The following is a 12,790-nucleotide window of genomic DNA, read 5'->3' as shown; positions in this document are numbered from 1 at the left end:
AGGAGGAGAGAGAGAGGGAGAAGGGGAGGAGGAGAGAGAGAGAGGGAGGGAGAAGAGGAGGAGGAGAGAGAGAGGGAGAAGAGGAGGAGGAGAGAGAGAGGGAGAAGAGGAGGAGGAGAGAGAGAGGGAGAAGAGGAGGAGGAGAGAGAGAGAGGGAGAAGGGGAGGAGGAGAGAGAGAGAGGGAGGGAGAAGAGGAGGAGGAGAGAGAGAGGGAGAAGAGGAGGAGGAGAGAGAGAGAGGGAGCTGAGTGGGAAGGGTGCATGCCAAGTTCCATGGATGAGTCACTGACTCGTATCTGGCAGATCTCAGCTGGATAGAGCTGAGGAGGGTTGTAGTTGGGCGGGGGGTCGGGGGTCAGGGGTCGGGGGTCTGTGCCCACACCCCTGGATCTCCCACTGGGTTTACAATCTCCTGAGATGTGAATGGAATGTCAGGCTTTTCATGTCTCATCAAAGCTGCACTATGACTATTACGGCAATTCATTCAGTGATGTCAAAACTTGCAGAGATCCCACTCATGCACACACACACACACACACACACACACACACACACACACACACACACACACACAACCTGGGAAAACAACGGTGGTCAAAGCACAGTGTGTATCCCTGGGTGAGACTCATCTGAACTATTGAGTGGTTTCCTGAAGGCCTTGCTAAGCTGACCACAGGCTGTGCTCCCAGAGACCGCATCAGAGCTGCAGCCAAGATGACTGATAAACCATCCATGGTAACCAAAAGGAGGGCATATCTCCTAGCATAGACACCGCTCTGCTCTGCTCTGCTCTGCTCTGCTCTGCTCTGCATCTGGGAAATCAGCCTCCGGAGAGAGCAGCAGAGATAGCTGTCATTTCCTGTTGTAATGAGTCAGAGGACAGATTACACTGCATACAGAGAGGTGCTGCCTGTCTACACGCACGCACTCACGCACACATACGCACACACACAAATGCACGCACAGGCACACTCACATGAACACAAATTAAAGGGTCAAAATGTCGATGTTGATTCCTACAGAGAAGCCAGTATTTGGGGTTAGGGTTAGGGTTAGGGTTAGGGTTGGGGTTGGGGTTGGGGTTGGGGTTAGGGTTAGGGTTGGGGTTGGGGTTAGGCCAACTGCAGCCTTGACTCCAAAGCGTGTGCCTTGATACATCATTTCAGCTGCATTTGTTTTGACAGAACAAAGCGATGAAGAAGGGTTAGGGTTATCACCTCCTATCTGTTAGGATTATCACCTCCTATCTGTTAGGGTTATCACCTCCTATCTGTTAGGATTATCACCTCCTATCTGTTAGGGTTATCACCTCCTATCTGTTAGGGTTATCACCTCCTATCTGTTAGGGTTATCACCTCCTATCTGTTAGGATTATCACCTCCTATCTGAAGAAGGGTTATCACCTCCTATCTGTTAGGGTTATCGCTTCCTGTCTGTTGGGGTTATCACCTCCTATCTGTTAGGGTTATCACCTCCTATCTGTTAGGGTTATCACCTCCTACCTGTTAGGATTATCACCTCCTATCTGTTAGGGTTATCACCTCCTATCTGTTAGGGTTATCACCTCCTACCTGTTAGGATTATCACCTCCTATCTGTTAGGGTTATCACCTCCTATCTGTTGGGGTTATCACCTCCTATCTGTTAGGGTTATCACCTACTATCTGTTAGGGTTAGGGTTATCACCTCCTATCTGTTAGGGTTATCACCTCCTATCTGTTGGGGTTAGGGTTATCGCCTCCTATCTGTTAGGGTTATCGCCTCCTATCTGTTAGGGCTAGGGTTATCACCTCCTATCTGTTGGGGTTATCGCCTCCTATCTGTTAGTGTTGTCGCCTCCTATCTGTTAGGGTTAGGGTTATCGCCTCCTATCTGTTAGGGTTATCCCCTCCTATCTGAAGAAGGGTTATCACCTCCTATCTGTTAGGGTTATCACCTCCTCTCTGTCCTTCCTGTTTGGTAACAGTAGATTTTGTGGAGAAGATTAGCATGAACTTACACAATGGCAGAGGTGATAGTCATTTATCTAAGCATGCCGTTTCATCAGTAGGAAAACTCCATCAACGTCTGTTCACACAGTCATGAGGTGTGACGGATCATCACAGCGTTGCCATAGCATTTATTCATCATGGTGGATGCAGCCTTATCAACACAACTGCTAGAAAACTCTGCATAACCATACAGCCCACGACTGGTCAATACACCTGGAAGATAACACTACTTCTCCATTAGCCCCCCCCCCCCCCCTCTCTCTCTCTCACTCACTCACTCACTCACTCTCACACACACACACACACACACACACACACACACACACACACACACACACACCCTATGTGACCCTTAGTGCTCTGTGCTCCAGTGTTTTGGCACAGGGTACAGGCTGTCCTGCCCTGACATTTCCATCTCTGCCTCTCCGCTTGTCTCCCTGTCCAGACTCTGATTCAAAGAGAGACACTGAGATAATCTCTTCCATTTCTCTGACCTCGCTGGTCATGGAGCAGCAGACTGACCAGCGATATTACCTTTCATCTTCTGATATTCACTCGCTAAAAGTACGTTTGGGAACGTCTTTACATGCTTAAAGACATTTCTCCAGTTCATCTTCATAGGTGACAGCATTATCGGTTTACAATCATTTATCGTTGCAATGTGCAGGACAGATAAAGATGATCACAGCTGGTCCGTTTTTTTCAGTTCTCCATATTGAAACACAAACTAGTGCAGAAACAGAGAAACACAGAGACCTGCTGGTGACTCATCAGCTGGTTGGAAGGAGAGAAGTGAACAATGGTTCCACCATTTCAAATAAAACAACGTTTTTTTCGCCATAAGGCTGTTGGTGAAGAAAACAACAGCAGAGATAAACATCTCACTGTGACTTCGCTCCGAGGCGCTGCTATGACTCACTACAGGCAGATTGAAATGTGAAAGCCTGCGTTAGCAGTTGACTAATGTGTCATCTTTCGAAAAATCGAGGAAAGGTCCTCAAAAAGATTGGAAATAAAATGAGCAGCTATCCCCAAAAAAACAAGCTATATGTCAGCTAGTTCGCTTGATGGTGGTAGAATAACGGAGGATGAGGTAAATGATGATGCTTGGGGTGTAAATACAACACACAAATATTCCATTTTGACTAATGATTAAAATGAAAGCATTGATATTGACATTATGCACCAACTAGAAACCAATCATGATGCAGATTTGTCCTGTTGTCGGCTGTCTGACTCTACAGCCTTAATGACGTCAGCAGCAATAGAAATCCCAAACTCACACACACACACACACACACACACACACACACACACACACACACACACACACACTTCAATTCATTCAATGTTAATGCTAAACACAGTGCATTGATTGGTTGGTTGGTGGGTTAAGTGGATTTGCCAACTGGAGGTCACAGTACTCCTCTCCAGCCCGATTGGCTCTATTCCCCCTTCATTCAGAGTGAATCCAGCCATCGGAGAATCTAACCGGCAAGATGTCTAACCAGATGACCTGCTGGTTACTATGGAGACAGCACGTGTCATTCCATGTATCATATCAGTCAGCGGCTATTTCTCTGAGAGAAACCACGGCAACAAGGAACATTCATCAGTGAGCAACAACAGAATTACTGTTATGCATGACGATCGCTATATTTCTGTTCATCAGCATACAGTCATAGTGAGGTGAGAGATATGGACCAGTGTCTGCTACTATACTGTAGTGATTGGCTACAGTCACTACATGTTAGGTTATTCGCAAATGTACTCCCTTTTAAGAGATATATTCTGGCACCCAAAACGTGCAACTCATGTGCACTCTGTTATAAAGTATGACTTTGTCAGGTAAGAACCAAATCTAAATGGTGCCCTCCATGAGGAGGAGTCCATGAGGAGGAGTCCATGAGGAGGAGTCCATGAGGAGGTGTCCATGAGGAGGTGTCCATGAGGAAGAGTCCATGAGGAGGAGTCCATGAGGAGGAGTCCATGAGGAAGAGTCCATGAGGAGGTGTCCATGAGGAGGTGTCCATGAGGAGGAGTCCATGAGGAGGTGTCCATGAGGAGGAGTCCATGAGGAGGACTCATCTGACAGCTACAGTTAGCAGTTAGATAAAAGACAAGACTCCATGCTGAAACAATGGCAGTTAAGATGTGTGAATGTTAACTGTTCCATTCCTTCAGGCTGTTGTCATCCACCCTCTTAAGTACCATTCTACAACTATGCTCGGTGGAGTGATTAGGGATTTTAGTGTATTCCAATTAAATCCTGCTACATCCATATCAGAGTTAATAGATAAAATCCCACTTAAATGCTTGTTCCATTCCACATACATTTTCTATAGTCACTGCTCAAATTACAAATATGTCAAAATAATGTAAAATAAATCCTCAATGGTATTGCTGTTATAAGGGATATGTTTAAATGTTTAAAGTTTGTGGGAGATGTTTCAGCCATGGATTTCCTTGGATGCATTTCAACAGGACATGAATATCATATTTTGATCGCCACAAAAAAACTCCTGTTGAAATTGACAGATTTTGTATTCCTGACATTAGTTGTAAGTGGGTGGTGGCATAAATGGATCAAATCTGTCTGTCGTCTGTTGACAGTCCTGGTGTTTATATGCAGAGGAAATGACTGTCAGTCACGAAACAAGTGCTTCAGGTTGCAATACAAGCTTTGGGTTGCCAAATATTTCTTCTCTGACAGCGCTATTCATCATAGTTTATTCATAACAGCTTCATTAAGCATCTCAAATATGTTACCATGACACCACAGGTACCCAGGTAATTTTTCCTTATCACTGACAACAGAGGCTTTCCCCGCATCGGTGCATCTGTGACTGTAATTACAATTCATTTGTATTCATGTCTTGTGTGATTTGAGATCAGAGAGAAAACTCTATTAAGCTTGGAGACAACGAGAGATTTCCATGAACCAGGCTGATTATCATGCTTCAGATGAGGCCTGAAATGCTCTCTTCACTATGAGGCCTGAAATGCTCTCTTCACTATGAGGCCTGAAATGCTCTCTTCACTATGAGGCCTGAAATGCTCTCTTCACTATGAGGCCTGAAATGCTCTCTTCACTATGAGACCTGAAATGCTCTCTTCACTATGAGACCTGAAATGCTCTCTTCACTATGCAGACAGGCTACAAGACGGTGAGTGAGAGAGAGAAGTAAATGAAAGGTGAGCTGTTGGCTGTTACCCTCTGAGCCCTGGGCCTTTATGAGCATGTGTCTCTCTCCTTGTGTAAACACAGGTGTGTGTGTGTGTGTACTGTGTATGTGTAGGAGAGGGAGGGGGGGTTATAGAGAGAGAGAGAGAGAGAGAGAGAGAGAGAGAGAGAGAGAGAGGGAGAGAGAGAGAGAGGGAGAGAGAGAGAGAGAGGGAGAGAGAGAGAGAGAGAGAGAGAGAGAGAGAGAGAGAGAGAGAGAGAGAGAGAGAGAGAGAGAGGGAGAGAGAGAGAGAGAGAGAGAGAGAGAGAGAGAGAGAGAGAGAGAGAGAGAAAGAGAGAGAGAGGGAGAGAGAGAGAGAGAGATATCAAGACTAAGGCTGAGGTAGTATGAGGGACTGCATCAAAATCACACATCCTGTATTAAAAACACACATTTTTACAGCACCAACACCACGCTCCCTAACCCTAACCCTGCTTCTCTCCTCATCCCCAACACCACGCTCCCTAACCCTGCTTCTCTCCTCATCCCCAACACCACGCTCCCTACCCCTAACCCTGCTTCTCTCCTCATCCCCAACACCACGCTCCCTAACCCTAACCCTGCTTCTCTCCTCATCCCCAACACCACGCTCCCTAACCCTAACCCTGCTTCTCTCCTCATCCCCAACACCACGCTCCCTACCCCTAACCCTGCTTCTCTCCTCATCCCCAACACCACGCTCCCTAACCCTAACCCTGCTTCTCTCCTCATCCCCAACACCACGCTCCCTACCCCTAACCCTGCTTCTCTCCTCATCCCCAACACCACGCTCCCTACCCCTAACCCTGCTTCTCTCCTCATCCCCAACACCACGCTCCCTAACCCTAACCCTGCTCTGGAGTTGGAACGTGTACATAGTGAACCAGCCTGCTTCTCTCCTCATCCCCAACACGGGTTCTGGCCCAAACTCAGGCAGGCACCGGCCAGAGGGGCACATGGCCAGCTGGAGAGGGACAATCTGAGCATCAACGCCAAGAACCTCCAAACAGTAACCAAGTTATATCATGAGGAAAAAGACGAATACATGCAGAAAACCTTGAAATTATGAACTGCTTGCTATAATAGGAGAAAATGTCATAAATACATGTATATATACAGCAGATGAATGAGTTATAACAAACCAGCTTTGGGCCCACGTCAGTATTTACAATCAGTTTGAGGAATAAAGAGGGGGAGAGAGAACCCGTTGCTAAAAGCCTAAATCATTGGTAATCATCCGTGAACATGGAGAATAGATGACACACCAGAACTAATATGAACAGTGTAGCTTCTAACATGGCCGAATAGAACTGAGCATATTACACACACACACACACACACACACACACACACACACACACACACACTGTACATAGGTGCACACACTACAGCTAGCTATGTATGTAACATGTAATAACACATATAATAGCTCATGGAGCTTATAACTCAACATCTGCCACCCACACGTATTCCTACATTCACCATTCACAACACAAAAACACCTTTCAACAACTCACTTTCGCTTATTTAAGTTCCATACGTTTCCTTTAACATGCTCCTCAGGGCGCTCCACTGTAAACGTTTCCGCCAGTGAATCTTATCACCCTGGCATGAAAATGGCTGTTCAGAAAGATGTGTGTTTCTGTGTGTTTTTTTCCACAGTGCTTTCTATCCAATGCCTACAGGGCACCAGAATCACTGGCAGGGTGTTCTATCTGCCACTGAGAGAGCTAGAGTCTGCAGCCATCACAGTGGCTTAGAACAAGACAGACTGCTCTGGTGGTTCCTCTCCGCTCCACTGCACTTTATTTAAGACCACCTCCATAAGCACTGAGAGCTGGGGGCGCTTGGTCTGTGAATCTCCCTGGGCCTCAGGAGGAAGGCCAGGGCAGCTTCAGTGACAGGGTGGGTCTGTGAATCTCCCTGGGCCTCAGGAGGAAGGCCAGGGCAGCTTCAGTGACAGGGTGGGTCTGTGAATCTCCCTGGGCCTCAGGAGGAAGGCCAGGGCAGCTTCAGTGACAGGGTGGGTCTGTGCTCTACTGATAAGCTTTACCACAGGCCTCTATGAAGACTAGAGGACAGCATCAGGAGCTGAAATCTCTCTTTCATACAGATTCAGGTTGGATTCCTTTGTTAGTGACATAAGGTCTTGCTCTTTATGAGATCTTTAAAAGGTCTGCCAAAAACGTATGAAAAAGAAGCAGATTTCTCTGCATCGTGGAAAGATGAGGATACATCAGATATCATACTGATAACTAATAACTAATGATAATGTGAGTACAACTACCTCAGCCTCCACTTGCAAGTTCATAGTCAAGTTTGACAGAATACATTTTTTTTTTTAATTAAGCTCATAAGTGAAATTGTTACTATACTTTTTCACTCATTAGATCAGGACATGGGTTATAGAACAGACCCTTACATTTCAGTCTACATGACAAACAAATGAAGCCATTAGAACCTGTGTCAGTCTGGTCAGATTTGGGATGGAGACTCTGTCACCCCTTCTGTCATCTCATGAATATTATAGGTCTAATCTACTCTACAACTGAAACAAAACCCCAATCAAACACATCAGCCCTAATGTTTCTGAGAACAGTCCCAGGTGTAGCTCCAAACACATTTAACCTCAACAGCCTATTTGAATAATGGGGAAGCTGTTATTGTAACCTGATGGATATCAAATCTTAGCATATGTGTACTGTAATCAGTTTTCACAAAATGAAATGATAGATTAGCTATAGTAATTGACCGAGCCAAACCCATGATAACCGTCTGCGGAGACAGGACCCCCCAGACCGGTCGACACGGCGGCGGTCTGTCGGTAAACACCCACCTCCTTCTTCACGGTGCGCAGCAGTCTCTGGCGGGTGTCTGCTTCTAAAACACAAGGAAAACCGGATCACGTCGTTCATTTTAGAAAGTAAAGTCACGTTATATGGATATGTTCTACAAACATTGGTTATTTCATTTGGTTATGTTGACAGACTGGTTTTCGCTCACCTCCCATTGCTGTTGCCATGGAGTCGGTGTGTGTCGGTCGGTCCGGTCCGGTCCTCTGACGGACGGCGGCGGCGGCGGCGGAGACGCTCCTCATCCACACACACGCCTCTTAAAGCCACAGCGAGGCTCTACGAGACGACTCTGACTAATGCAAAACGCTTGTTACACAACAAGGAAAGAGACAGAGACCACTCTGAACATGGTTGGGTTAACCCTAACCCTAACCCTAACCGTTATTACACAACAAGGAAAGAGACCACTCTAAACATGGTTGGGTTAACCCTAACCCTAACCCTAACCCTAACCCTAACCCTTATTACACAACAAGGAAAGAGACCACTCTAAACATGGTTGGGTTCACCCTAACCCTAACCCTAACCCTAACCCTAACCCTAACCCTTATTACACAAGAAGGAAAGAGACCACTCTGAACATGGTTGGCCGAGGTCTGTAATATGCTCATTGAATTCAGCTCATTCATTTTTCCAAACAAGTGCGACATACCGATATTAGACCTTCATAAACCACCCAGAGCCATTTAAATCCCCATAATAGGAAGAAGAATTGATCTGATCAACATAATTTCATTACCATATTCAACGAAGAAAGGTTTTACATTCAATGCCAGCAGATGTACCATGTATGCTAATAATCCATTGCAAAAGCATCACTAAATGCATTACATTAAGAAACATCAAGAAGACACCGACACAATCATGGAGATTGCTACCCTCACTACTGTCCACTGTCAGAATAACATGGTTATATGGCCGTCCATGATGGGGAACCCTTTTGGAACCCTTCTGGCTTCCTTGTAGAACTATTTAGGATTACATGTAGAACCCTTTAAAGGGTTCTCCCACAGGGACAGGCTTCCGGGTTCTACATTGGCCCTTCTCCCAATGTGCAGACATACCATTCCAGGCCTATCTCTTAAAATGGCATATGTGCACCCTGTGTTCCAGTCCATCCCAGCCGGCACGGAGGACATTTGGTTACAAATAAACAACAGCTTTCCCTCACCAATAAGATGTGTTGCTAAGCAACCTCCTGAGACATATTAGCTGGGCTAATTGGGCAGATTCAGTTGGCTAGATCTGGTCCTGCTCTGGTCATCTCAAGGGGGGAAATGGCATCATAGGTTAAATCGATAATTCTCCTCTAGGGAACTGAGAAGGGATCGCTTGAAATTGATCTGTGTTCCTGGGCAGTATATACAAGGACAAATCTGTATGTATTCTGGACTAGAATAAGTAGGTGAGGAATTAAAATCTGTTAGTCTGAAATATTCTACTGTAGCAGTGAATAGAATATTGGCAAGTAAACAGACTACAAGTCTTATCTGTATGTCTGAAAGGGGATTTCCAGTCACACAGTCCTATTGGCTCAGGGACTGGAGGGTGGAGACACTGATGCTACAGTCATTCAAATAGAATTAATCAAATGTGTCACAGATTCATTGATGAAATAACACTGCATCTTGAGGCCAATCATCAGTGCAATAAGAGTGGTACTGTAAGGAGTTTCCTATGCTTTAGATGTCTCTCACTCAATAGCCTACCCCTGTATTATTACGCCACCTTGTGGCCTACTCATCTCAGTGCTGATGAGGGTGGTTTACTGTATGGCCAAGACTCAGTTGCCAGCACCTAAAATCAAACACATTAGAAAGAGTATTCTTCTAAAGGAGTATCCTGTGTAAGAGGGTATTTGAGCAGAATGTAATATCTACAGTAAGCTTGGATGTGTAGAGCCATGAATATACAAATGTATGAAAAAGGTCCTTGCTGCCCCACCCGGGTCCCATCAGAAAGCTGCCCTTCACTATGGACCCCTGAACTCTTGCACCACATTCCACATTCCACATTAATGTACTCTTCAGCACCTGATCTGCCAGAGGAGGCTGGGTCCCCCTGGAGTCTGGTTCCTCTCAAGGTTTCTTCCTCTGAGGGAGTTTTTCCTTGCCACTGTATTTTTCTCCCCTCTGGGGAGTTTGTTTCCTTGGCTTACTCCTGGGGGTCTATTATTTGGGGTTAGATCATATTGTTTGTATTGTATTTATTGGTTATATTGTTTAGTATTATTTTGCTGTGAAGCACTTTGTGACATTTGTCTATGTAAAAAGCGCTATACAAATAAACTTGATTGATTGATTGATTGATTGATTGATATATATTATTTGCTATACAAGTCTAGATAGAAATCTTGTCTCTGAGATAGTATAGCATAGTATTTGATGGGTGGCAAACATAACACAACATACTTCAAATGAAGTGTGTGCTGTGTGGGATTTAAAGCATGGTTCATTCTGTATTGCCATCAGGTTCCTTTATACAACAATATGTATGACACCAATGACTATATTATAATTCTGAATCTTTTTGTCATGTGTGCAGGAAAATGCTGAGTTTTTTGAGGGACATGAAGAAATGACTTGCAGGGTTTATGTTGCCCAGTAGATGGTGGACTTGTCATTGGAGATCATTTCATCAAGAGCCAAAGTGAAACAAAATTCTCTACCCAAATAATCCTGAAAAACAGAAGTGCATGGACTTACAGCTTAGGTCTATTTTCATAAAATGCTTTTATTTCTGTATCATTTGTATTATCTTTAGTGCAACAGTATGTGAAGCTCATTGTTTGGGTGGATCTAAGGATGAGGAAAGGGGAAAACTGAGGTATGTTGGGTTTGGGTTTAGTGCAGTTCAGTTCAGTGGAGTGTGTGTAAGCAGCTTGGGGGTCCCTCAGGCCACGTACAGACTGAAGGTCTGCCTGGGGGGCTGACCTGTCAGGTAGATCAGGTGGCGAAAGGGTGGACAGGTAATGCAGGATGACAGAAATGGAAGATCCAAGCGGACATTGTTTTTCAGGGCCAGACATCGCCCTCCTCCTCCCATTGTTGGTCTGAGCCATCATCCTTCCTGGCTGTCCTCTGAGGGGGTTCATCCCCCCTCCTGGCTGTCCTCTGAGGGGGTTCATCCCCCGCACTGAAGCTTGCTTCTCTGATGCCTGTCTGAATACTAGACACATGTCCTCATGTCCACATATCTTCATTTTGAGGAGGGTCAAAAAGTTTATACTTGAATTTATGCCGAACTGAAATAAACACTTTAGGGAAAAGCTCTGTCTGACATTTTACAAACTTCTTGTCTGGTGAGTGTGCCATTCCATGCCATTCCATGCCATTCCATATACAGTAAGTGACCTTAATGGATCGCTGAGAGTGTGTAATAGACATACTCCCGTTTCACAAATGCAATAGGCAATGATATATTATAGTCAAAGTGGCTGTAATTCAGACGATGCCATTTGACACCACTTCTCAACTTTACCTCCTGTGTCCCTTTGTACAATTCAAAGGGATGTGGACAGTCCTCTTCTTCTACTGAATGATAGTCAATTATAGCAATACTAATACTATGCTAATAATTGTGGTATTGATAATACATATAAATGTTCTATATCTCACATTCTCTGTCACCCATCCTCAAAATAACCTCCTTAACATGGGATTCCCTTCCTTGGATGACACATGACTGGTTTTAGATCATGTAGAAACCTTGTTTCCTGCCAGGCCAGGACTTCTGGTTGAGAGCACATCACACCAGCTCAACTGTGTCCTCGCTGATGGGAGAGCCCTGCATCATCACTCCATCACAGTGAACAAAACACACTTGTTTGGGGTCAAATCAACAATCTGGCCCTTAAAATACACATGCATGTCTTTTTCAAGTGGTGCCCTAACCTTTCTGTGACCCCTGTAAGCTCCTGTAAGGGTTATTACAGCGCCCATAGATGGCTGGGAATCCTCACTCGAGGTGGTAATAAGATGTAAGCCATTCCTGTGAGTCAGAACGGCTCCATCATGACAATGTCAGGACCACTAATTCATCATGGAAAAAGAGAGAATTGAGACGATGATGAAGAAGAAGAGGAAGAAGGAGGAGGAGGAGGAAGAAAGGGGGAAATGAACATGTGTAAGAGAACAGCAACAGTGAAAGAAACAACAGTGCGTATCCATATCCCTTTGACTGCGGGAGCAGAGATTTGTGGGCAGGGCCGCCGTGCACATGTCTGTGTGTGATCAGAGTCGACAGTCTTTAATGGGCACCAGGGCATGTGGAGGGAGGTCCTGTCAGTCCAATGTTCTCTTGCCCTTGTGTGCCAACGCAGATTGACAGGACTGTATGTTGAAGATGGCCAGTGCCTAATAGTGAAGGATCTGATGGTTTCTGGTTTGGCCCTCAGGGGCCCCCAGTCCTTGCCTGAGCAGCCATTGCCTTTCCCCCTGACTGGCTGTTTATCCTCTGCTGTCACAGCTCTGGCCCTAAGCTGAGATTTGCAATCTGATGAGGTTTGAGGTACAGGAGCCTTTGAAAAGGTCTTTACCATGGGACAGGAACAATTATACAAACACAAGGCAGCTCATGATGGTATAAGATCAGTTCATTTTATTTAGACAAGGATGGAGATTTGGACACAGGGAAGGTGAGAAGAGGCATGTGTTTATACACTTAAACAGCCTGTGGTTGTAGTTTAAAACATCTCTTTAACTGTAAATTATTTAATAGTTTTAACATCCATCAACCACTAC

At 45.2% G+C, this 12,790-nt stretch overlaps 1 protein-coding gene across 1 annotated transcript in view; it reads right to left on the bottom strand.

Annotated features, from left to right (window-relative positions):
- Nucleotides 1-8,237, bottom strand: part of sgsm1a (small G protein signaling modulator 1a) — a 33,182-nt gene extending 24,945 nt beyond the window's left edge. The window contains exons 1-2 of the mRNA XM_083673865.1: nucleotides 8,197-8,237; nucleotides 8,030-8,073 (exon numbers count right to left, since the gene is read on the bottom strand). Of these exons, the coding sequence (XP_083529991.1) occupies nucleotides 8,030-8,073; nucleotides 8,197-8,215 (63 nt within the window). The 5' untranslated portion in view covers nucleotides 8,216-8,237. The remainder of the gene's footprint in view (nucleotides 1-8,029; nucleotides 8,074-8,196) is intronic.
- Nucleotides 8,238-12,790: the final 4,553 nt, after the last annotated feature.

Source organism: Argentina silus (assembly GCF_951799395.1).
Source record: "Argentina silus genome assembly, chromosome: 7".
Lineage (NCBI taxonomy): Eukaryota > Metazoa > Chordata > Actinopteri > Argentiniformes > Argentinidae > Argentina > Argentina silus.
Note: the sequence above shows the minus strand (reverse complement) of the source record. Positions and strands in the feature narration are given on the sequence as shown.